Source organism: Larus michahellis, chromosome 7, assembly GCF_964199755.1.
Source record: "Larus michahellis chromosome 7, bLarMic1.1, whole genome shotgun sequence".
In the NCBI taxonomy this organism is placed as follows: Eukaryota; Metazoa; Chordata; class Aves; order Charadriiformes; family Laridae; genus Larus; species Larus michahellis.
Genome location: NC_133902.1, coordinates 44,420,972 through 44,446,447, shown reverse-complemented (window position 1 = coordinate 44,446,447; position 25,476 = coordinate 44,420,972). Strand labels below are relative to the sequence as shown.

At 41.1% G+C, this 25,476-nt stretch overlaps 1 protein-coding gene across 1 annotated transcript; it reads right to left on the bottom strand.

Annotated features, from left to right (window-relative positions):
- Positions 1–444: 444 nt before the first annotated feature.
- On the bottom strand, positions 445–24,414 carry ERCC3 (ERCC excision repair 3, TFIIH core complex helicase subunit). Its single transcript, XM_074593719.1, has 15 exons — positions 24,347–24,414; positions 24,004–24,209; positions 22,666–22,902; positions 22,007–22,056; positions 20,580–20,715; positions 20,200–20,364; positions 18,933–19,137; positions 17,618–17,932; positions 16,243–16,427; positions 12,389–12,591; positions 8,819–8,915; positions 8,518–8,635; positions 7,230–7,348; positions 3,057–3,209; positions 445–2,231 (listed from the first exon to the last, which is right to left on the bottom strand). The coding sequence occupies exons 1-15, from the start codon at positions 24,363–24,365 to the stop codon at positions 2,097–2,099; spliced, it is 2,343 nt and encodes a 780-aa protein (XP_074449820.1). The 5' UTR covers positions 24,366–24,414; the 3' UTR covers positions 445–2,096.
- Between the last annotated feature and the right edge of the window lie 1,062 nt (positions 24,415–25,476).

Genomic DNA, 25,476 nt, shown 5'->3' with positions numbered 1-25,476 from the left:
CACGGTGCAGTTCCGACTGCAATGTCTAGCACTGCTTCAAATAAAGGCACCCACCTGACAAAAATGCAGTGCTGAGTTTTGTGGCTGAAGAAGGTGAAGTAGTTTCGTGGAGGACTGGGATTACAGAGCCATCCTGGAGCAGCCTGTGGTGACCATCGGGTGAGGAGTGGGACCTGGAACTCTGGGAGTCGCAAGGGGCCAGTACAACAAAAGCCCCAGGAACCAGCAGTTTCTCAGCGACCGACTCCCGTCTGGAAAGCACAACGGACTGACCGTGTTCCAGTAGAGATGCCACCATGCGCAGCAGCAAGTGCTTCGCAGTGAGTAAATGCATGCCAGTCTGCCACTTGCAGCTACAGTCTGGAGTAATAGCAGGCAGTAATTACTGCAGTAATTATATCAAAGTAATTACATCTAAAGTTTGAATACCAACACACTATTGCTGAAGCATGGAGTCATTCTTTACTCGTAAAATTATTATGCTTTACTTGATACTGAAGTACTGCATCCCACACAGACCCATTACTTAGAAAGTAAGATCATTAGTCATCATAGCCGAGATTTACTACATAAGAACTAGAGCGCTGTCCTAAATGCAGCCACTACTAGTGCCACAAGCACAAAAATCAGTATTACTATTAAGCCATTTCCTTTTTTTTTTTCAAGTTTATGGAGAGTGGAGAATAGTTCCAAAGCAATTCATAAAGCATGTTAGAATTATGCGGAGGGATGCTGACTGACTTCCTCAGCTATCCCACCATCATAGACCCCACCTGTTATGCTAAATTACCATTTTTCCACTTTCTCCACAAGAGCTGGTCCGAACTACTATTAGAAGTAAATAATGCTTTAAAACCGGGGAGAAGAAATCATAGAATGTGTTGGGTTGGAAGGGACCTTTAAAGGTCATCTAGTCCAACCCCCCTGTGACGAGCTAGATGTTCATGTTCAACTAGATCAGGTTGCTCAGAGCCTCATCCAGCCTGGCCTTGAATGTCTCCAGGGATGGGGCCTCCACCACTTCTCTGGGCATCCTGTGCCAGTGTCTCACCACCCTCATTGGAAAGAACTTCTTCCTAATGTCTAATCTAAACCTACCCTGCTCTAGTTTAAAACTATTACCCCTTGTCCTATCAATACATGCCCTCGCAAACAGCCCCTCCCCAGCTTTCTTGTAGGCCCCCTTCAGGTACTGGAAGGCCACTATAAGGTCTCCCTGGAGCATTCCCTTCTCCAGGCTGAACAACCCCAACTCTCTCAGCGTGTTCTCATAGCAGAGGTGCTCCAGCCCTCTCATCATCAAATCAGCAGCAGAATACTGCACATCAGTCTCTTCCATATAAGCCACACAAGCACTGTCATGGCTGGTCCCAGTTAGTGAGGCAGAAGACCCAGAAGAAGAGAAGGAACCGTGTGTTACAGGGTAGGGCTCAGAGACTAAACGAAGTTTAAACTGAACCAGATGAGTTCCATTTTGAAAATTACTTGACTGATACAGAGACTGAAAACAAGCACCATGTGTTCTGAATTATGCTTCCAATATTTCTGTATTCTCAATTTATTAATTGATGCTAAAAAGAAACAGTCAATATTTTTCTGAAGCACAACTGTCATATAACCAGGATAGCTCTACTCCTTCCAGTATGGTGAAGATTTATACCAACCTATTTTGAACCAACAGATCAAGACCAATGTTATGGTCTTGATAAAAAAAAAACCAAACAGTATTTTGTTGAGCAGACACAATAATCAGATAAATAATATTTCAAACATCAGTACAAACTTCATTTACAAAACCTTTCCAGAATTTTTCTGAAAAAGGCTCTTCAGCTGATAAAAATATAGTCTATTAATTACCCTGAAAACCAGACAGGTCTAACCAGGATCCAGTCACTGGATACTATCCTTCCTGTGGTACCATTTAATTCCTTTTTCACTTTCACATTCATCCATGAGGGCACATACGTTGCTATGTAAATATGTGGCTATATAAAAAGTCTTCTATAGGACCTGTCAGAAATTTCAACTCCATATTTTTAGTTACGGAACCAGGTACATGGATCCACAGTTTTAACAAAATGCACACATGATGGACATCATTTCCGGAAGCGTTTAAATAGCGGATGGATGTGTTTATTTGCAGATGCCTTACTCCGTGAAGAGTGGTATTCCATGTAAACCGTATCATCTGCTCCTGACATAGAGCTCATTGTGCCTGTACGACGCGACACCTGCAAGTAAGGGGAGAAAACCACATGCTTAGTGTGTGATTAGACAGACCAGCTCTAACCTACTGGTGCCCGCTGGCTACTGGGCGGCACTGTTCATTTAGTGACCTTAATGCCAAAAAGTCTTTGAAGTTTTTTTTTCTTAAAAAGAATTTCTACAAAGAAAGTCAGTGCCTGCCGCTCACTGTAAGTATACAAACATATATAACATTTAATATGGAAAGATACGTTAGAGTGGGAACTCATAATACATTTCAGCATAACGCCATTTAGCTAAAAATTAACCCCAGAAAATTAGTTATCACATTGTAGCTTGATTTTAACTTATGTATCAATAAATGTTTCAGGCTATTTATTTTCTTGTATCTGTTTCTGAAAATGTTAAACTATGACAATAATAGTACTTCTGAAAATGATGTGGCCTTTACGCTTCTGCCCTCTGGGCATGAGGAAATCAGGGCATGACTCAAGGAGCATAGTGCCACCACAAGAGTATGTGCTCTGACATAGATGTATCTTAAAAATATTATAAAATATTTTCATTGCTTGTGACTGGGAAGATTTACTTCAAAATCTGTAACAACAGATCTGTCATCTTCTCCCTCAAATATAATGAAGGATATGAATTCCACACCTAGCTTTTTTCTAGTGCCCAACAAGTGACTTACTCAAATAGCTAAGTACTAATGCAGCTTAAAAAATAAATCTGTTCTCCAATGTTTCACAAAGATACTAGGGCATCAACGATGGCATCACATTTAGAATTAAAATGGAACAGTCTGGCTCTGTCGCATTTGTGGTCATCCTTTTCAAAGCATTCTTCATTACCTGAGCTGACTTTGAACCATATTCCCCAGCAACTACTTCCTCCTCAGCATCCAGGTCAGACGCTTGCAGGACTTTCTGGAGAAGCTGCTGCTGTTCTTCTTTGGATGAAAATGAAAGTTCTTCTTCTTCCATGCCTGCAAGCTTTGTTATTACCTAAGAAACAGAGCACAAAGTGAGGGCTCTTCCTCCTCAGCGTTAGCTATTCAAAACCAAGACAAGGATTTTGGATTCCATACCCTGTTAGAACTGCCTTCAACTTTTATTGATGGTGTGAATTTCTTAATACAATGGAAAGCACAGATACATACAAAATCTTGTTACGTGGTGTACGTATATATACACGCATCCATCCCTTGCTATATTCTAGCTGGAAATGCAAAATACAAACCTTTGGGAGGAAAAAAAAAAAAAAGAAAAGAAAAGAAAAAAGAAAAGCTCTGGGCAGAGGATGTCAGCCAAACACTGTCCATACCAGCTTGACCAAGAACCTGACCAAAGCACATATAGCTCAGATGCGTATTCAGCTTACTGCAAGGTTTGATGCAGACTCTAGATTTGTCTAGTTTAAGAACTAGTACTTTATATTTAACAAAAATAATCCACTAGCTTTCCAGACACTGAGAATTTTAGTAACAAGCATTGAGAAATATGCGGGGAAAAAAAAACCAACTAAAAAATTGAGATATATCATCAGTCGTTGAGAGACAGTGCAGAAACTTGCAACAAAGTACCAGCAGCAGAGCAAAAGGACGCTTTCAACATTTGTGTACTTTTCTGTTAGATTTGCTGTCTTTGAAATTCTTAGCAACTCATTTGATAGCCATGGATGCAGGGCACATGCCATCTACTGGCAGCACAGTGCCATATACTCCATTAGCTGAAGAACCTTCTGAAGAATTGAAAAACTCTCAAGTTTCTGTTAAAAAGCTCTACAATAGGCAGCTTGCTTTCTTAATTAAAGGTATTTTGAAAACATCACAAGAAATTTTCCTGCAATTAAATGCATTCTGGTAAACATATTTTTATGCATGAGAATCTCAGTTTTCCCCACTATGTTTCCAACTTAGAAGAGGTTTTGAGAAAGACGTTCTAATTCATCCATTTCCCTTGATTATGTAGTGTTTCTCCTCCTCATCTTCCTTTTTCAACTTATCTCTTGAGTCAATACAATTAGAAACTAATTACCTCAGTAATCTGGTCTGGATCTGATCACAATGACTGATAAAAAAATAGAAATACAGCTTAAGGTAAACCAATCCATATTAGACACAAAGTACTGTTTTTGAAAAATGCTAGAATGAACAATCAGTCTCGTGGGCTGTTAGCAATGGCAATTTCCAATTCGAAAATGGATGTCTTCCTGAGACGTGTCCTAGCTTTAAGAATCCTTTCAGGGAAGCAACCTGTCCTACTATATTTGGCTAAAAGAACACTATGGTTCCCCTTCTTGTTTATTTAGCAGGGTATGTGCTATGATCTTCTCAAAAATAAAGAAGTCACGAAAAGCAGTTTTAAATTGCATTAGCCTGTTTCCAGTTGTGGTTGCAAAACAGTGCTAACGTGATTCACAGAACGGAAAGAATTCCCACTGCATCATCGTTTTTTTAAGCTGTTCAACAGATGCCAAGTTTAAAGTTATCCCCAATACTTTGACATAGTCAGTTCTTCTGCTAGTTGTTTAAAATTTAATATATTCTACATTCAGCCTCTAAATAAAAACACAATACAGTAAATAACTAAACCATGGTTAGCTAACACAAAAAACCCGCCAGCAGTAAACTCCATGCAGTAAATTGTGGTGACAAGGCTCCTATTTAAGAAGCAAAGACAAAATATGTGATTTAGCATAAAATATTATTCCAGTCCTCTTTTTGATGAAAGGCAGAGAATGTAGCAATTGAGAGATGGTGAGAAGAAAGTAAGTCTTAGGAAAAAAGTGAAAGCTGTTACCCTTTTAAAGGGATAATGAATTTTTAGTAATTTAGGAACAAAAACTTCTGAAGGAGAGGACATCAGCACTGAAATAATTACCAAAAGATGAGGTAGAGTCTCCATATTTGGAAGAATAAGAAGAGAAACATCTGCTGGGAATGACACACACATAGTTGATCCTGGCTTGGAATGAAGAAACACAATAGATGGTTTCTTGGAAGTTTCTTCCAGCCCTTTTATCCTTTGATGCCAGCTATGACTAAGGCTTAAAGTTTGGCAAACAGAAGAAAATAGATATTCTAATATTTTGTTTCTAAACTGCAAATAAAGAACATTCCAGCACTGGTGAGCTCCAGATACTCGGCTGCCACTTGCACTGCATTTTTTCTTATATTACACCAAAGCTCCCAGAAGGTCTTCCTTGCAAAATAAAGTCCCTCTATTTTAACCTCTTTCTTAGTTCTAAAATCCAAGGCGTTCAAATATAAGTAAGGGGATTTATCTAATCTTCTTGGCTATAGCCACATAGATGCATTTGCTGCATATTAGTAATTAGTAATTAGCTGCAGCTTAGTACTGATCTGCAATTTTGTCAAAATACATTCACTACAAAGCAAAACACGGTTTTTACCTATTAATACTGTGACACGTCTGTTTTGGTGTAAGGACCCCCTTAAAGCTCTCTTTAATGGTGATGACAGAGCAGTTATTTACTTGAGCATGGCTGCAGCTCAGAGAGGTTTCACCCATCGCGATGTCCTGTGGTGCACGTATGCCTCTTGAGGAAAAGCTCTCAAATAGCTCCAGTGCTTGCCCCTGCACCTCCAGCAATCCTTGCGTGATTCTATCAACACCGTAAGCTTGAGCTTGTTCCCTAAAGGCAGACATGGGAGCCTTATCTTTTATTCTTCTCAGCAATGTGTCTTATTGGGAAGGCTTCTAATCAGAGCAGTAAACTCCAGTTCTGTAACGGAATAATTTACCTAAAGCAAGAGATATCACGACACTCTGTTGCCTTTAACAACCCAATCGACGGGGGAGCCCATGGATTAAAAGAAAAATAAATGAGATACACTGTGAAATCTATATAAGAGAGGAGCTTTGGTGAAATGAGACTTTATGTTTGGAAGAAGACAACATCTAGAGATACACAATAAACTGAAGCACAAGGGGTGATCAATTTTCAAGGATGTCTGGAGAAATGAGACAGCATTCAGCCCTTTACAAAAGGGACTTCAGGAGAAACTTCTGACTTACAAGCCATGGTTCTGGTACATTGTCAACACTGAAAATGTTCTCTATTTTGAGGACTATGTTTTAGTTGTAAGTAGGAAGATATCTACTCTGCAGTAAGTCTTTTTCCTGTAGTAAATTCTGTCATTTCTGAATCAATTAACATTCAACCCAGTGACTTTGGTGACATACTTAATTCCATGCTAAGAAAATTACAAGAGGAAGGTCAAACTGTTGGCAGAAGCTAAATAAGCAGTCTGAAGAGCTCCGTTAGCCAGAAGAGTTTCTGCTACCACAGAGCCACCACATCAACACGTCTGCATCCTGACTGATTTTCTGTACCACTGCAGGCTTTAGACAGCACTGTGGAAACGGTGCACAAGATTAGTGCGCGGACAAAGATCCCTGAAAGGTATTTGTTTTGGAATGGGTTGCTAGACATTTCAGACACCTAACTATGATTCCCAGAGTCAGATGTACGAATATAGGACAGATGAATCCTGCCCGTTTTATGTTGTCTTTAGCCACAAGCAAAAAGATTTTTGCTCCATAGGGAAACACTGGCCTGAGACAGGAGTTCTTTGGAAACTATTTGAGACTTGTGATGTTCCGGAAGTTTTCTGAATTGTTGCTGGCCACTCCGACATGAACACCTATCAACAAGGCTTTATGCACAACCAATACAATAACGTATAATAGGAGGACTGTACGGATGGACAACTGAAGAGCATGAACGTAAACCAACCATGCAAGTAATGTTCTGCTTCACTCCCCAGTGGGTTCTTGGTTTGAAGTTAGAATACTTACCTTCCTAGAAGCTGTACTAAGTTACTTCTATCTACCCTCACAGTAATAGAGGTGATAAAACAATACTGGAACAGTTCTTGCTTGCAAGCAAAACCTTCATTAATACATTCCACAGCCGGAATTTTCAAGTATTTGACATGAAAGAATATGAAAGTAATATTCTTAGGCCACAAATATAATAAATGTCAAGGGACAAGTTACCTTGAAGCTATAACCTTGATCTACAAGAAACCGTTGTCGTTTTGTTGAATATGCCATTTCCTGAGTGTCTTGGGATACAAGAGAATAAAAAAAGGCATTGTATTCCTCTGCAACCATGCCTAGGAGACAAACACACCGAGTGATTAGTTCCATTTGGAACACTGAAACCAAGAACAAAAAAGATCTGGATACTGAAAACAGGTGTTTAAATAAGTTGTTTCTCCACATAAAAAATCTGCAAGCTTTAGCTGCACCCAGACCTGACATTAACTGATTGACAAATTCCTATTCTCATCCTTAATAACTTGAGAATGGGTGAAAAGTTAAAAACGGAAAAGGAAATGTAGACTACCACAATTACATTAGTGCTCTGAGAGGAACCTGCTTCTTTATTATGCTCAGCAAGGTGAAAGATAAAATTATTTTCAAGTCTATTATGTAAAGCAGAAGTAAAAAGTCGAGAGCCAGGATTGCAACACACATCCAAAAAGTTCAGTAGAAAAACACAAAAGAAAAGTTTTATCAATGGAAACCAGAGTTCGCTGTGCTTTTGCACTAAAAAAGGTGAAACAAAGATATTTACCTAAGAATTCATAGGTCTATTTGAAGGCCAGGATATACCAGGCTGCGTATAATTTTTTTTTTTAAACTTACAGTCCTAAATATCTATTACCCAACAGCATTGGGTTCTCTTTTAAAACCCAAGGTTTCACTGAGACTTTGTTAATTCACTAACATGTGATTTGTACGCATTTTCAAACAAAGCCCCAGCTGTAACAAGCACAAACTGCACATAAAATAAGTGTATGCAGATCTTAAATGCAAGCAGGAAGTATTTTAAGAATCATTTTTCTAAACAAAGAGCTCCTTCGTTATGTGTTGTAGAGTCGCAACTAGTTGGAAACCAAATCCCATTTTTAAAATAAAGTAATCTGCAGTATCAAAAACGTGCTTTCTAGAGACTTGCTTTTTAGAGTTAATACTATGATTTTTTAAAAATTATTTCATGTTAAGGAGATTATCAAGGAATTAAAAAGTGAAAGAAGCCTGAAAGAACAAAAAGTTAATTTTCCTTCAGCTTTTTTTGTCCTTTGGAAGTTTTCCCAACACAAAGCTTTAGTGACCCAGAAAACGCTTCATTTTCATTCACTGCTATATAGGCATATATTCTTTTTGACTGAAACATAAATCCAAGAACAATATAAATAAGTATCATGAACATCCAGTTTCTCTGCAGTTCTGCGATGCAATGATCCAGGGCCCAGAGCCCAACAACCACCTCATTTACCTTTTTTGGCTCTCAGCACTCGTCCCAGTCTTTGAGCCTCCTGTCTTCGAGACCCACCATGGGACGAGATCTGAATCAGAACATTGGCTTCCGGCAGATCGAAGGATGTGTCACCTACCTGGAACAGAGAAGCAGCCTCTGAGCAGCATCTTATTTCCACGTGTCATAAACAAAGACTTCATACAAAGGACACTTTGTGAGCTGCGATACAAAGGTGTCAAACGCACAACATGCACGTATAACTCACTCTTAAGTTCATTCTGAAGATGGGTACGATGACCCACTGAATGTCCTCGCTTACCTTGGAAATGAAAATAGTGTTGATTTTTGGGTTGTGCTTGAAGTTTTGTAGAATTTGCATTCTTTCTCCTTGTGCGGTAGGACCATATATATAGGGTCTGAAAAGAACAGAACACATGCAAATTAAATCAATTCAAGATTCCTCTATCATTTCTTATCAGGAACTAAGATAGCACAGCAGGGAGCATCTGAATTGATATAAAAACCAAAACAGATTTTGGTACATCTTACACTTTACTTTTAGCTTGTTTGGCTCTTTATGGCAGCCACCCAGTTGGCTGTGGAACCCTCTGCAGCAACCCAGTCTGCCAGAAATAAATTCTGACAGTTAGAAATGTTTTGCAATTACACGCACCAATGAAGCTGTAGAGCAACAGACTGAGTGCATTTGCTGAGCCTACATGAAAGACTGAAGGCAGCTGTTAAAATAAGAGGGTTTTTTCCCTCAAATCTACTGAGTTAGCACATTGACAGCTGCAACCTTTGCTTCCTTGAAAATCCAGGCTTCTCTATCCATGATATGCTGAGTGTCACAAGCTGGCTGTTGGATGTTGTTCTGGGAAAATTTGCCTTTGAAGTTAACCTCTTGCCCCTCCTAAGACCTTCTGGACCTGCTGAAATGAGAACAAGGTCCCAAAGGTTCCATGGCCACGAGCAGCTCACAGTGGCATTTCACCTAAGGTTTCTAATGTTTGATGGTGAATCACCTGGAATATTCAAGATCTCAGTCCAGAAGGCTCACACAAACTCTTGGTCACCCACAGACTTCCTGAGTAACTTGGGCTACTATGAATTTCCAAGATTCTCTCTAGAGTCTGGCTGTTTTCCTCCTGCCTAAGCAGAGCTTAAAAAAAAAAAAAGCCAGAAGTGGCAAAGCCCACATGAAAAACAAGAGGTCTGCAGGAGTGCATAGACACTGCTTTTTCATCTGTTGCACTACTTTTCCAAATGCTTGTTAACAAGCACCTTCAAGTAACAGGAATTAAGTTCTACAATTTCTATTTTGTTCACACTTCCATACATTATTTCTAACACAAGGAACCAACCTCAAATGTTTCATTTAACTTTTAATGTTGCAAATAGGTGGGTGGTAGCTGAACATACGCATGCAGCACACAGTGCTAAGGTTTTTTTATTCTTATCAACTAATTCCTGTGCGTTGGCTCCTCTTGCTTTCTTTACTACAAACTATTTTTCTTTTACCAAACAATTCTAGTCACCTGTAATCTAATTCTTCTACTTTGTGTACTTAATCAGATTTTTAGAAAAGCACAGCTAAAAATGAGTGGCAAATGCGTCAACTCTGAAACAATACTGTTATTATTCAATTAGTGTCATTCAGTAATGGTTTTAAACCTTATTCGAAATTTCATTTAATATTTAAATTGTGACAACTTTAATCCCCAACAAAACTTAAATGGAAGATTTAAACTGAAACTAAAGCATTTGTGAACCTTCTGTTTCTTAAAGCCACCAAGAAGGGCTTCAAACACATTTTTTATTAAGAACAGAATAACCTAGAATTCCTGGCTATCAATCCTCCATTTCAGTCCCCACCCCCACCCAGATCCTACTTGACAATGATTCATTAACACATATCTGAGTACCTTCCTGAACCTACAATATTCAATGCTAGACTGATTTATTTTTTTTTCTAAAATGACCCCTTTTCCTCACTGCAAAAAGACATTTGAGGGATTTGCAAAGATAGATCCCCCTCCCATTAACTGACATAACTGTCAAAACCATAGAGGCACAATCTTTCAGAAACACTGATTTAAACATATTAATAACACCAGTAAAAAACAGCACGTGAGCTATACGACACTGGATGACAGACTCATGACAGAGTAAAAGCTGGCAAAGCAAATTTGAATTCTGCAGCCCCCAAAATTACTAGTCAAACTAATTCCTGTCACGTGCATGGTCTTTCCCTGACAGTACCAAGGGAAAGGGGGGTAGGTAAGGGAGGAGCCGGCAGAGCCAGCCAGGCGATGGCCATCTCTCCCTCCATCTGGGAGCGTCCTCCGTCCAGGAGCCCAACCACCCCACATGCTTGAACCAGGCCATGAGCAGCGCGGTGGGGACTGGCCAGCCCGGGCCAGGCAGAGCCTCGGCCACAACCACTGTACCCGCTGCGCTGCTCTCTCCTCCGTACGCATATAATTCCTGCCCCCTCCAAACCAACAGCTCCCCTTGTTTCAGCATGCTCATAGCAGCCTATGATAGAAAATTCTCTGGTTAAAACAAAGACTCCCTCACCTTTATCCAGCACTGCAAGCCTCCTTTCTTTTCAACACTGACAGCCGTATAACCTGGCACTCCACACGTGATGTAAGGAATGGAGAATTCACTCAAGAACACGAATAGCAAGCACCTAATATTTCTTTAACTGGTTTCCCTGCCCTGCTTCTGGAGCATCTGCCCCACGTAACAACTGCCGCACTACTTAGCAAACACCCCCTCCCAGCATCGTCTTTGCTAAAGGCTTTTTCTGTGGTGCACTGAACACTGCTAGAGACATTCCAGAGGCATCATTACAGCTAATCTCTGTCCAGACAGATTAAAATAATGATGAGAGAGACCACGGGCGTTGGAATTCATCCAGCCCCATTAGCTCTGCTTACTATTTGATGTCAGAGCAAGCCAGTACAACATGGCTGTTAAACTACAGTCAAAACTGACCACGAATTTTGGAAAGCAGTTTTGCTAAGAAGTACTGCTGAAGTTCCTAGACATGAAATCATACGTAGCTAAAATGCCCCACAGCTTCCAGCAAGCAAGGCGTTATGTGGGCTATTACGTTATTATGTTACGCGGGATGAGGCCAGCTTCTATGGTTATTTTCCCCAAAAACTGTTCTATGCCTTATCCTGGCAAACACTCTCCCTGATCATCCCTCCAAACCCACTGACGCTAACCCCACATTAAACTCCATTTGCATAACCTTCCGTAACTGCACTCATGTTAGAGTCATTTAAGGTAGCTGAGGAGCTCATGGGAGGAATATCCTTTTGTTTATTAAATGCTTACAATAATTCTAGGCAGTGCAGTGGTACAGCACAAATCCCAAAAAAGTTTGTCTTAAGTTTTTTAGACAAGGTTAAGACCTTTTGAGAACCTGCAGAGGAATGCCCCGAGGTCCAAAAGATCTTCAAAGGTGCAGAGAGTGTATGTTTGAAAACCTTCGTCACAGAGACAGGGGAAGCTATGATCTGTTAAAGAAATAGTTCTAGTGATATTTTTAAAAGCCCTTCATTTCTCCACTGGCTTTCAATAATAGTAAATGGAGAAATGGATGGAGAAATACTAACAGTCTTTCACAGAAATCTTGGATGAAAACTCCTCTGAGGCAAATGCTGAACAGAGATTCTTTTCAAACAGTTCCACACTGAAATAATGTTGCAGTGACAATAAAATACCCTCCTGAGTTCCTTTTCACGTAGGAGGACTGTAGTTAAATCAAAGTATTACAAGAAATATCTAAAGACCACTGAAAGCTGTGAGATTACGAGGCAATTTTCCAGGAAGGAGGAAAACAACAGTGCCATCGTTGGTTGTGAACACTTACTTCCCAAGCCTGACTGCATACTCCTTCAGTGCAAATACGTTGTCAGCAAATACGATGATTTTATCATTTCGTCGCTCATGAAACTTGATGAGGAACTGGCAGGCTCTGAATTTATTTGGGTTCATGGTGTACAGCAGTATCCGTTTCTTTGTTTTGATAGCTACATATTCTCTATAAAATTCAGGTGACATTGGGCACCAAACCTAGAATTACAAAACATACACACAAAGTAATCCTCCGTTATTTATTTTTTTTATTCCGCTGGGAATTGAAAAGGTACTGGGGGGATGATAATGCATTATGACTTTCTGTATAGATTTTAACACAGTAATTTCTGTACCAAAATGAAAGCTACCAGTTGGTTTCCAGCACTGCCAAACTCTGTTTAACCTCATTAATATTCTGGCCTTCCAAAATGTGTTGGCAGTGGCACTGGAACAAGACTGGAAGATATTTCCTTTACGTTTCATACTTAATAATTTTACTGAATGCTACTACTTTTTACAGAGCAATGATTAAGGGAATGAACTGTCTGTATAATCTCCCTGTAACAGCAGTCAAAGCTTTTTTCATAAAAATTAATTTTCATCCATATCCTGAAAGCTAAGAGACACATTTAGTTTTCGTTACAGAACAAATTCACCAATGTTTTTTTTCATATACCCACAAAGGAGTGATCTTTCTGGAGCCCTCAGCACAGGAAAGACATGGACCTGTTGGAATGTGTGCAGAAGAGGCCACAAAAATGATCAGAGAGCTGGAGCACCTCTGCTGTGAGGACAGGCTGAGAGAGTTGGGGTTGTTCAGCCTGGAGAAGAGAAGGCTCCAGGAAGACCTTATAGCCCCTTCCAGTACCTAAAGGGGGCCTACAGGAAAGATGGGGAGGGACTCTATCAGGGAGTGTAGGAATAGGACAAGGGCTAATGGTTTTAAACTAAAAGAGAGAAGATTTAGACTAGAGGTAAGGAAGAAATTTTTTACAACACTGGCACAGGTTATCCCAGAGAGGTGGTAGATGCCCCGTCTGCAGAAACGCTCAAGGTCAGGTTGGAAAGGGCTCTGAGCAACCTGGTCTAGTTGAAGATGTTCCTGCTCATTGCAGGGGACGTTGGACTAGGTGACCTTTAAAGGACTCTTCCAACCCAAATGATTCTATGATTCTTTATTTTAAACAGCTATTGAGTCTACAACTTTCAAAACACGAGGATTGATTAGAAGTTTTCAATAGCTTTCCCTAAGCAACTATTTTATTATATAAATATATATCATAGTATTGCACAAGTTTAGGCTTCCTATTTTTTCTACTGTAGCATGAAAATAGAAGAAATTATGAAGTTTAAAAGTTTAAGCCAGTGCAATGATACTATCTATAGCATCTAATGACACTATCTATAGTGCATATAATTTAGAAGATATTCATTCTGCTGTACATGCATTATTCCCCCATATCCATTGCACAGTACAAATTAACAGAATACTGCAAAGAAAAGCCTCTTTCATAACCATCATTCAGCTAAGGAAGTTATGTGACAATTTACAGGAGTTTATTTAAACAACCTGGACTGTTAAGAACAGGTTTTTGTTTCAAAACATTTTTTTCCAGTGAGTTAAATGCTACATGAGGCTTTTTTCATCCCTTGACTACATTAACAATAAATTTATGCATTGAATAAGCTCCATTGTTATTGTATACTGTCTATATGAAGGATTTAAAATTCTTAAATCAGAAGAAAATATTTCAAAGTGAGAACGAAATACGAATACTGAACATTTGATTGTAGTAAAATACTTTATCTATTGCTCAGTGCCTCTGACTACATAGCAAACTGAATATATTTTGATTTGTATTTGCACTCTCTTCTGGATTTGGAAATGGATGAGATCTACCTCTCACCCCAGTGAGCTTTCCATTTCCACATTTTGCAAGATGCACACTCCAAGCCAAAAAACTTAGTATGGCAGCTGGGAAAGGGATTATTTGTAAATCACAAAACTCTGAAAATATAATTGAAGGACAGGCTTGTTCTCCTTTTTTAAACTTTTCACTTTTTAACTGTGCTGCTTGTTCTCTTTTAGAGCAGTGAAAGAGTAGTACCTGCAGTGACAATGACCTGCCTTACCAGACTGCCCTCTCTTGCCACCTGGGAAGAACTGCACTTAAAGAGCAAACCAGACATCTTTCGTGGCTTCGGGGAATACGCCAAGTTGATTAAAGATGCTACTGCTCAACAACATATCAAGAAAATCCAAACAAATATGCAACGCAGTCGTGCACGTAGTAGACTTGTTATTTATCAGCCACCAACATTGCTTTTTTTGATTCTTTGCTTTTGGTAGTCCTATCCAATGTTATGTCAAAACATTGGCCTAAGCCTAAAGAATATAAACTTGCAGAATTTTCACATGATTCAGGACAAAGGTAGCCCGTGCTTCACTTTTCAATGTCTAAAGGGCAGTTCAGAGACTGAGAAGAATTATGCTCCCAAGGCAGAATCAACCAAAGTGCCTAAACAGTCAAATTTAAATTTGCAGACCGGTTACTCTCCCTTCAACCTAGTTATTTTCTAGATGCTCTTCACTTGCATTCTATTACTTAAAAATAGTTGTAGGGTTTCTTCCTTCTACAGCCTCCAGTTTGCACAAATTTCAAAAGGAGAACAGCTGACCTGCATCTGCATCTTTTATTCCAGTACCAGAACAAGGAAGAATCCCATGAAACTAGCACGATAGGTTTGAAAAAAACAAACAACCCCCACAACAAAAAAAACTTCTCCCAAATGAAAAGAAAAGAAAAAAAAAAAAACAAACCAAGAAAGAAAGTGAAAAACCCCCAGAAAAAACCCCAAGAGACAGGTAAGTTATGAAACTCCACCATAGCAAGTTGTAGCTGCTAAAACTTCACTTCCATTCAATGGCAGTCCAGACAAGTTAGTGAAAAAGAAACGCAGTGATGGTTACAGAGGAACCAAGTATAGGTCAGAAAAGATGGATGGCTTGGAGAAGTATCAGGAGAAGTAACAGATATGTTTGTCTTGTTTTTATACTCTTCCCTAAGTATCTTTCTTGTCAATTACCAGACACAATATATTAAATTAGACCTTTAGTCTGACCAGAAAGTTTACTTCAAAATTCTAATGTGCCTGTGTGAAAGGCTTCCACTTCTCTGGTACCTGTTTTTCTCTCATCATATGTTGGAAGAACAGAGGTCACACCCTTATATTGGAAAAAAATAGTAAGATCCACCCCTGTGTTTTCAGTTTTCACCCTCATGCTTTCAGGCTTGAAATAAGTGGGTATTTTCTTATTTTTTTTTTTAAACTTTCTACTATCATTCTTTGTTTTAAGAGTTACAAGGATTTTCCTCAAACTACAGTCTGTCTACCAGCTGAAGTCTCCAAAAAGCAGCTTCCAGCATGCCACCTGATGTTATGCTCATTGTAACACCATGCTGTGCTACCACAGAGAACTGAGCTTCAGGTACGAAGTCATGTCAGACAACACAAATGTCAGCTGCATCGAACTAGGTCTACGATACTGCAACCACTGTTCACTTCTCCGAATGCTGATCTGGGGACAGCCCATCAGGCACCACAATCCCCGCCAAGAGAAAGAGTGCTGAAGTCACTCTGAAGAACATGTGGCTGAAGAACACGTGGTTACTGGATTTGCCACTTGTTCATACCGACCAGTGGCAGCCTTGCCCAAGCTACGAAGTGAATGAAAAGTCGTAACAGCACCCGATTTTACCAGTTAAATACTTACAATTGTATACATCTTTCTTAAAAAAACCACCCAACAAACAAGTTGTAAGCATACTAAAGAAACACTAGTAGTACCAAAAAGCAGAGCATCACCTCGGCACACTGGACTTTAGCAATGTAGCCACTGTTCTGCAGCTCCATCCAGTTGGCTTCATAGAGTTTTGGTCCGATCAGGAAGTTCAGGTCAACAATTTTATCATCTTCTCTGACCAGGGTAGCAGTCAGCCCCAGTTTACAATGAGCTTGCACAATGGTGAGCACACGTCTGAACATTTTTGCTAAGAAATGCAAGACAAATTTTCTGTTTACTTTCCTGAATGGATTTAGAAGACACACACTGCAACTTAAAAAACGACTTTCATCAACTCCTGAACACAGAGCAGGCACCAGCGTTGGGAAATTTTACCCCGTTTCACATACACTTCTAACAAAGCTGTGTTACAGCAAAACTTCACACTGATCGCAGCTTTAGTTTACATCTTCAGTGTACTCTGAAAATCCCAGTAAACCTTCTGGCATCTGCATTATTTCCCATTTGCCGAGATAAAATTAATATACTCAGAGGTTACACGGCTTGGTTTAGGTGATACAGTATTTCATAGAAAGAACTATGACACAAGGATTCTTGGCTGACTCTGCCACGTTCAAGACTTCTAGCGTATGGCAGAACTACTCATCCTTAGTATTGCTAGAGATCCGGTAACTGCAGACTCTGAAGACAGAGAGGAGATTCTATACCTTAATTTTTATGAAACCAAGAAAGAACAAAAGTGAAAGAACAGTGGCAGCAATATGCCACTTTGATAAAACGGCAGTTAATCATCAAGGTCTATTTCTGAAATCCATCATTTCTGTAGAAACCAAATTATATTCAAATGAAGTCATGAGAACAGGTAGAGGGTGAACCCTGAGTGGTATTTTTAGCCAGGATTATTCCACAGACACTTTAATACTACATTATTGCTTTCCAAAAGAATAGATCTCAATTACACAGTAATTTCAAATACAACAGCTATTTCTGGACAGGAATCACTATGGTTACTCATAGTTTATTGAGTAGAAATAGATATTAAAAGCTAGCCTGCGGTGCCACTACATCTCAAAAGAAGGCAGATGAATTCTTCTCCAAAATTATACAAATGTAATTCAGTGCTTAAGAGCACTTTATCAACCTACACAGAAGGACAAGGACTTGTATTTCACACTACCATTACAGAAAACACAGTGTCTAATTTGAAGGGCTTCAGAAAACTAATGGTTAGCTAAACTCTGTAGTATTAGGGGGAAAAAAAAAAAAAGAAAAAAAAAGAAGGTAGGACAAGGCAGTTTACTTGTCTCAAAATCCTAAGCCATGGATTTGCTCACTATATTAATCATGAGAAAACCAGCAAAAACTCACCACTTCTAAAAGAGCAGAGTAACATTAACAGTGTAAATAATGTGAAAGGTTTGCACACAGCTTCCTTACCAGGGATAGTATGTACTTCATCGAGTATCATAAGGCCCCACTCTTGACTTTTAAGCCACTCCATTACTCTCTCTGCTTCCCAGGATCTTTTTGTCGTGTGTCCCAACATGGAATACGTGCTGATCGCAATGGAACAGCCAATGGGCTTGTCTTTGGCATCGGAAGTGAACCGACATATCTGACTGTCATCGATGGTGGACCACATCTTGAACTGGGCTTTCCACTGCTCTACCGACACTGCAGAATTACCAAGGACCAGACACCGCTTGCGGACAGTACACGCGGCTGTCACGCCAACAAGAGACTTGCCAGCACCTGCAGGGACAGAACAGTGATATTCATAACTCATCTCTCAGAGATCACTGAGCAGGAGGAGGGAAAAAAAAAATAAAGAGCAAAGGAAAAGAGGAAAACTGTGAGAGGATATGAAATCATGTAAGAGCAAATTCTTCATTGTTTCTTTACTGTAACAGTCTCAAAGAAATGGGAGTATTCACTTCTAAATCACCAGCTGGATTGTCCGCTGGACACATAACTGTATTTTCTCAGGATAAACATTGTAAACAATGGCTTTGCCAATTAGAAGCAATAATTTTAACACTTTCTTAATTTCAAAAGCATGTTAAATTCCAGGTGGCTACAGAAAGCTTCCTCTAGAGGGAAGTCATGGTCATTCCCCCAACATAGCAAATCCTTAAATCCTTCCATTCCTCCTTCACACTTCCTCCAGCCATCCCTGACACACTCTCTCAGGCCCTTGCCATATCTCCCGTGTGCCCCCTGCACCCCAAATGCCAAGGGCACTGGCATGCAGTCTCCTGTTCTCTCCCTTTTCCATTGCTTCCCATAGGTCGTCCCAATCTCCACATTCCTGACTTTTTCTCAAGCTCCCCTGCCCAGAACTCGTACACACAAACACTTTTCTTCCTTGCACCCCCTTATGCCATATTTGTATTCCCAATTCACCCCAGTCTCCCTATTCCCAACCGAGGAACAAATGATTCCAATGCAAACAGCTTTACATTTCACTGGAAGACCAGCAGAGCTGACCTGGAGGGAACAGGGAAAGCATGAGCAGGAATGTGAAGCTACCGCAACCACAGATCAGTTCTTCAATCACTCCAAGGATACCAACAGCTCTATCAAAGGCCTCTCCCTCACCACAGCCTCACCACCCGCTTGTTAAAAACCAAGAGGACTCCGCAAACTGGTACCCGGAACAGTCCCTACTACTGTTTGAAATCTAATATTTGGAAGTCACCTTATTAGAGACAAATAAAGAACAAACCCCCAAAATACCAACCCAGAAACTTACCACACGGCAAGACAATAACACCAGATCTGGCTCGTCCATTTCCAAACATCTTCCTTAGGCTTTTCTCTTGATAGGGCCTGAGGACAGCTGTAGGTTTCAGATCTATGTTAATATCGGGATTCACTGAATCGTTTCTGAAATCATATTCTGCCAGCAAGGGGTACTCCAAATGGATACAACGTTTCTGAAGTTCTTCAATCATCTCCTGGAGAGGAAACACAGCTACAATGGTAAATTCTCCACATCTGAATCAACTCTTTCTTCTTTTTTTTTTTTTCCCCCACTAAACAACCAGATTATATAGTACTATGTGAAGTTACATTTATCCTTTATGCTCACGAAGTCTGCAAGAGTTAAAGTTTATTCCAAAAACTTTATTCATGACCACCCCTGCCCCCCTCAAACATTTTAAATAACAGTCGATATTAGAGAGGGCTATTTAGACAGATGGAAGAACATGATGCATTACTCTCAGATGTGCTGTTTATCCGGCAGTGACTAAACTACACCCTGAAGTCCTGCAACAAAGAGCTCAATAACAGACACAAAAGGTTCTGTGTATTACACATCTGTTATCTGGAAAATCTTCATACCCTGGTAACGCAGTTATTCCACCACAATGACAGGCCGATTCAATCACCAAGAGGTTGTTGGGTTGGGGTTTTTTTAGGTAAACAAAATAGCTACCAAGTTATCTTTTTTTTAAAAAAAATCCGTTTTCCCCAGTAAGACATCACTAGACTCACCGAGTCCAAAAACAAATTGAGAAATTTTACAGAGGGTCTCTGAAGGTCAAGCCAGGACTGTGCTCCAACCTCCAGCTGCCCTTCTCAAGCTATGAAATCAGAACCACCAAGAGTTCCTTCTGCAAACATGAATCACAAAACAAAAACAGAACCGCCCACACGTCGAAAAGTTAAAAAAAAGCTCTGAATCCAGCAGCAGATTTGCCCTCCACTGAATTCTCATTTGCCTTGCCCAAAGCAACACTAAGCTGCACATGACAGGAACCTCCCTTACTCTGGAGCCCTTCTCTGGCCTGTGAGCACTATGCCTTGCAGGCAAGGAAGGAACAATACCCAGTCTGCTGCCCTCTGTAGCGAAGAGGAAGATCCTAAGATTTTGGAAGGCAAGAGGAAAGAAATGTTAATGACTTCCAGCGATCTCCCCTATCAAACAAAGAGCCACAGTACTTTAAGTTCGCATGTGTATTTGCAAGACCCGGGCACATTCCCCAAAGCTACAAATGCAGAGACAATACTCATACCTGCTTGACTTCAAAAGACACTGTCTGCGTTTCCTCCTCCTCCTCCTCATCTTTGTCCATCTGTTCATAAAACTCAAATAAGTCAGCTGGGACGTCTGGCTTATTCTGAGCATCTGTTCCCTGTGACGTTGATGGACCAAAGCCACCTTCACTAGATTTGGAGATCTGAAATAGATGGACAGGAATTTTCACCAATAGTTTCATTGGAGACACACTCTGTCCGTCTGTGCCCTGCCGATTTGGGCTCATTAAGGAGGCACAGATCATTGCTGACAGAACCAAACGCAACTGCTGATACAATAATCAAACAACAACCACTCCAAACTACTCAACAGTATATCTACTGTTAATTCAACAATTTTAAGACATGCCAAACATACCACGGATTTACTTGTGAACGTCTCCGTAATGAGCTCTGTTTCTTCACCCTCAGCATTTCTCAGGCGACAGTCTTTAATTACATGGTCTTGCAGAAGCTGCTGAATGACATCAGGATGGGTACTTTCCACAAAATACCTAAAATTAAAGAACAAAGACAAACATTTTTATGAACTAATCAACTGAAAAACTTAAAGGAAAAGTGGCATAGATGCTTTAATATATAACCATCCTGAATGCACTCTCGAGTATCCAGTCTTGGGGGTGGTAATTTAAAAATAAATAAATTATGTCAATCAAAATCTTTAAAAGATGCCTTATACCAAAGCATCATGTACTTTGCAGTTATCCATCTTACTCAAATGTTCTCTAATACAACACAAGCAGGAAAACTCTGGCAGAACTGACTATAGAGAGCTCTCACGTACACATCTTATTTGTGACATGTGACACAAGTCCATTTTTTTGAGACTGAATTGAGGCGAGTCTGTGAAAACACTGGATGTGGTGTTTTAGAGTCCTGCCCACAGGACCAAAAAAGCCCCAAATCCAAAACCTCCAAAACACAAACCATCTAAAAATTTAAATTAGCACATCCTGAAATTGTTTCTCTCCCTGGAGATTCATCAATAACGATGCTGGTTGGAGATCACAGTTAAAATACGAGCCAAGAAAGACAAAAGTCTTACGTGGTATGGAAGAAATCTTTTTCTCAGAAACACCTAGGAAGAGGACAAAAACCTGCTAGTAATACTAGTGTTAGTTCTACCCAAAGCAGCAGGTTCAAAAAAGCAGCAGCACAAGCACAGCACTGTAGTCCCAGGGCTGTCGGACAACAGAGAACTTTGCAAATGAAATAAAAGCAGAAAGAGAAAACACAGGCAAGCTACAGGCCTAGGCTTCAGGTTTCTGCCACCTTCTTCCTTTCCCTCTCCCTATCGCAGAATCACAGGTTGAGATAAAATTGGTCAGCTCTAAACTAGCTGACCTCTCGGGGCCCCTTCCAACATCATCTTCTAGGTCTAAGGTAAATCAGATTTAACCCAGCAACAGGCATACACCTCTTGCCAATGGATTTCCTTATCCTTCCTGAGTAATGGATTAAAAGTCAAAATACGTAAGACTGTAGAAAAGCTTGTCTAACCAGGCTCACATAAATTAGGAAGAAATGAACAAAACAATTACCTGAAAACCTCAAGGATACGTTGCAAGTCCAACGCTAACCACCAGGAGCTCAGGACAGCCTCACAGAATTGACTGACTGATGTATTAAACACTTTCAACAATTGAAAAAGCGACCTTGTATCAACAGATGCTACACTCAGCCGGGAGCTGCAACACTCAACAGCTACCCAGACCACGCGTTTATGCAGAGCTGCGCATACGGAGGACTTCCTCTGCCACCCAGGTTAAGGAAGAAGCCACTTACCTGTTATGTTTCAGTACCAGCTTCACCTTCCCATAGCTGACGGTACACAGCTGCAAACAAACAAGAGCAGTCGTTAGGAATACGCAAAAGAGCGATTCTACGTGTGGGACCAAATGCTGCAATGCAGTTTAGGTCTTTCTGGGGAAGCACGGCACCATAAAACGCTTACCTGCAGTGTTGTTATGCTTATAGAATGCACCAGAAAAGATATTTGCAAAAGATGCACCCATCATCCCATGCCGGAGACCAGTCACAGATAGTCAAGTTTTTATACCCAATTCCAACCTGCTTCCAAGACTGCAAGAACATACTTGCAGGATTAGACAGGCTATGTTTGAGAGTGCCTGGCTATTCCAGATAGCTTCCCACATTCATAGTCTTCTTCCAGAGCAAATCAGAGGAAACTTTCGCCATATTACTGGATGAAGCTGTGCATATGGGTATACATATTTTTTTTAAAAGGTATAAACTCCACTCAGGATATATTGTGAAAATAGTATGTGTGCAAAAAACACATACAGTCTCTTGACACAGTGATAGAATAGAATCTGATGGTAAAATCAATGAATTATTAAAAATAAATCAATTAAGCAGGGGCAGCAGGAAATATTTCACTAGTAGCAGTAGATATATTTCCAATGCCAATAAAATAGTCCTACCTTGATAAACTGAATTATTCCATCTGGGACACCAGTCTTGCTCAGTTTTTGTAAATACTCTGTGATGTCACTCGTTTGTAAGCCAACACTAACGGCAGCGTACAGGGAGTAAGCAGTCAGCTTGTACTCGTGAATGTGGGTTGGTCTGCACACAGGCTCAGCGATAGCAACCAAAAAATCCTGTGCGTATTTGTAAACTGGAGAAAAGGCTTCCAGAAAAATATGGCCATCAGGAGCCTACGGAAATAAAAAGAAATGCTGAAGGCACAACAGCGTTAGCTGAACAGAATTGGGAGTTCCCTATAAAGCAGGAGTTATGATATAGAGACAGTCGACTATGTAGGTAGTAATGCATCACAGGGTTTCAAAAAAAGCGTTTTCCCTAAAAACAAGAAAAAGAATAACGGAGACACAGGAACATACAACTTTTGTCTTCTGAAAGGGTCCAGACATTGATTTGTGTGCATCCCTTCTATGGCACTAAGAATAAACCACCCCCAGACTGATTAAGCATTTCCAGACTGACATGTTGGGGTATTTTTTCTTTTTAAATGCTAAGCAAATTGCTTGAGCAGAAGCAAGCTTCCAGCCCTATTCCCCTGAAACAAAAAACTCCTCACTCATTTGACCCAACGATCGGAGGAGGAAAGATAGCACTTGTGTGTCACAGCACTCAGCAACAGTCAGTAACAACCCCCTCTTCTCTGTGTGCCTGTGCTTCCCACCGTGTCTTGGAGAGGTTTACTGAGGCCATTTTCAGGGCAGAGAGAAATGGCACCAGTTACAGAAGATGAGACCAGCCCGTCCTAAGGCTGTTCCATTCCAACACACAAACCCCACTGCTGTGTCGCTGACATGACAGATCCCACTCGTGCCATGAGCCAACGCAATCGCTTCCACAAGCCATTTTACCTCCCTTACGGAAACATCTGGTTTAAGCTGCTCCACTGCCCGGTCCGGTCACTGGCACACCAAGGGACAGAGAGGGGACCTGCCTGGAGGCTGCAGGGAACCCACAACCGCTTCCCCACCAGCTTCCCTTTACAAACGCCGCCCGCGAGGGACCCGCTCACACCAGCCAGGTCGCCCACCCGGGCCCACAGCACCCTTTACTCCACGCCAACCGCGGCTGACGGGAGCCGCCGGCCCCACGGGAGGCGTGTGGGCCCCCTCCTGACCCCCAATACTCCATGACAACCTGGTCTAGTGGGAGGTGTCCCCGTCCATGGCAGAGGGAGCGGAGCAAGATGATCTTTAAGGTTCCTTCCGACCCGAACCACTCTACGATTCTATACCCGCGGCCGACGGGCGGCGTGCGGCCCCCCCCGCCCCACGTACCACCCAGAGGGGCCGCGAGGAGTGGTCGGCCTTCAGGGGCATCTGATGCCGGTAGTCCTTGGCCCCGTACTCGTCCACTTTGGTGCCGCTGTCCTCCACCTGCTTCCCCGCCGCCGAGGGCACGGCCTCCTGAGACTCCCTGCCGGGCACTTCATCTTCATCCTCCTCGTCCTCATCGTGATGGCGCTTCTTGGACTTCTTCTTCTCTGGGAGCAAAGCCGCAGCCGTGAGGAGGTGGCCCCGCGGCACCCCGGGGCGGACAGACCCCCCCTCCCCGTCTCTCCCCCGGTCCCGCTCCCCGCCGCCGGGCTCCCCCCGCCCACCCCGAGCCGCCGCCGCTCACCCCGCTCCTTCCTGCCCATGGCCGCCGTGCCCGCCGCAGGCCGGCGCCCGGCCGGCGCGTCACTTCCGCCGCGCGGGAGGGGAGGAGGCGGGAAGCGGGCGGGGAACGTGCAACCCATCGATTTTCTGTTGCCGGGGCCGCCGCCACCGCGGAGGGAGGCGCGGGCGGGCAGGGGAAGCAGGGCCTCGGTGACAGCGGGCAAAGAGAAGGGGAACGGCAGAGAACGGGGGTTTTTAAAAAATAAGAATTAAAAATAGAGGCTTCCGCAAAGCACATTTTAAATAAAAAAAAGCCCATTGGAAATCGGGGCACAAGACTGACATCCCGCATTGTTCTGAAGCACAAAATTCTTAAAAGAGAAATGACACTGTTGTCCCTACAGAGTGTTTTAATATATTTCTAAGTACAATTCGTGTCTGATTTTGGAAATACAAATACATTTCGAATGGTTAAAAACAAAAAATTAAAAAAATATTTTGAACATCAGCCAGCTGAAAATATATTTATCTAGTAAATCATCTCTCAAAGCTTTTATATATTTAATTATTCTAACTAAACATAGTACCCTTAAAAAACAAGTTCATAAAAATGTAGAAATGAAACCGTGGAATAAGATTACTGGGAGATAGATAGATAGATATAGATACACACACACATTCAATGCATACACAGAATTACAAGGGATTTTTGTTTGTTTGTTTTTAAGTTTGGAAGGTTGTTAGACCAAGGGAACTAGTAAGCAACGCTCAACTCCCAAGTTCCTCAACCAAGATAACCATAGGCTAATTTTTTAATTGTTTTTATCGCCTTTTTTTTTTTTTTTTTTTTTTCTTTTTAAATACAGAAGATATTCCATGTAAAGCAGCAACAGCAGTGCAGTTACTGGTAGCAACATCTCAAAAGTAATAATAAAACCCCCCATACATCCAGACAGTAGTACATTGCACACACACGTGATTCTCATACACCCATCGACAATTGGTCAGAGTAGTAAATCAGTGTACAAATTAAATATTTCCAAAAATGTGCAAAAAAGTCAACGTTGATAGAAAAAAACACCTTTGTGTACATACATTACAAACTGTGCCCAGCATTCAACTGAGAGTAAAAACATTTACAGTGAGAAACTG

Bases quoted from the DNA above. Each gene is read 5' to 3' on its own strand.
- ERCC3 (XM_074593719.1), bottom strand. The intron at 16,428-17,617 runs GTAAGGAAGCTG...TGCATTTCTTAG, and splicing joins TGAAGTACATACTATCCCTG to CAAAAATGTTCAGACGTGTG. The intron at 12,592-16,242 runs GTGATGCTCTGC...TTGTAATTCTAG, and splicing joins CTAAAGTCCAGTGTGCCGAG to GTTTGGTGCCCAATGTCACC.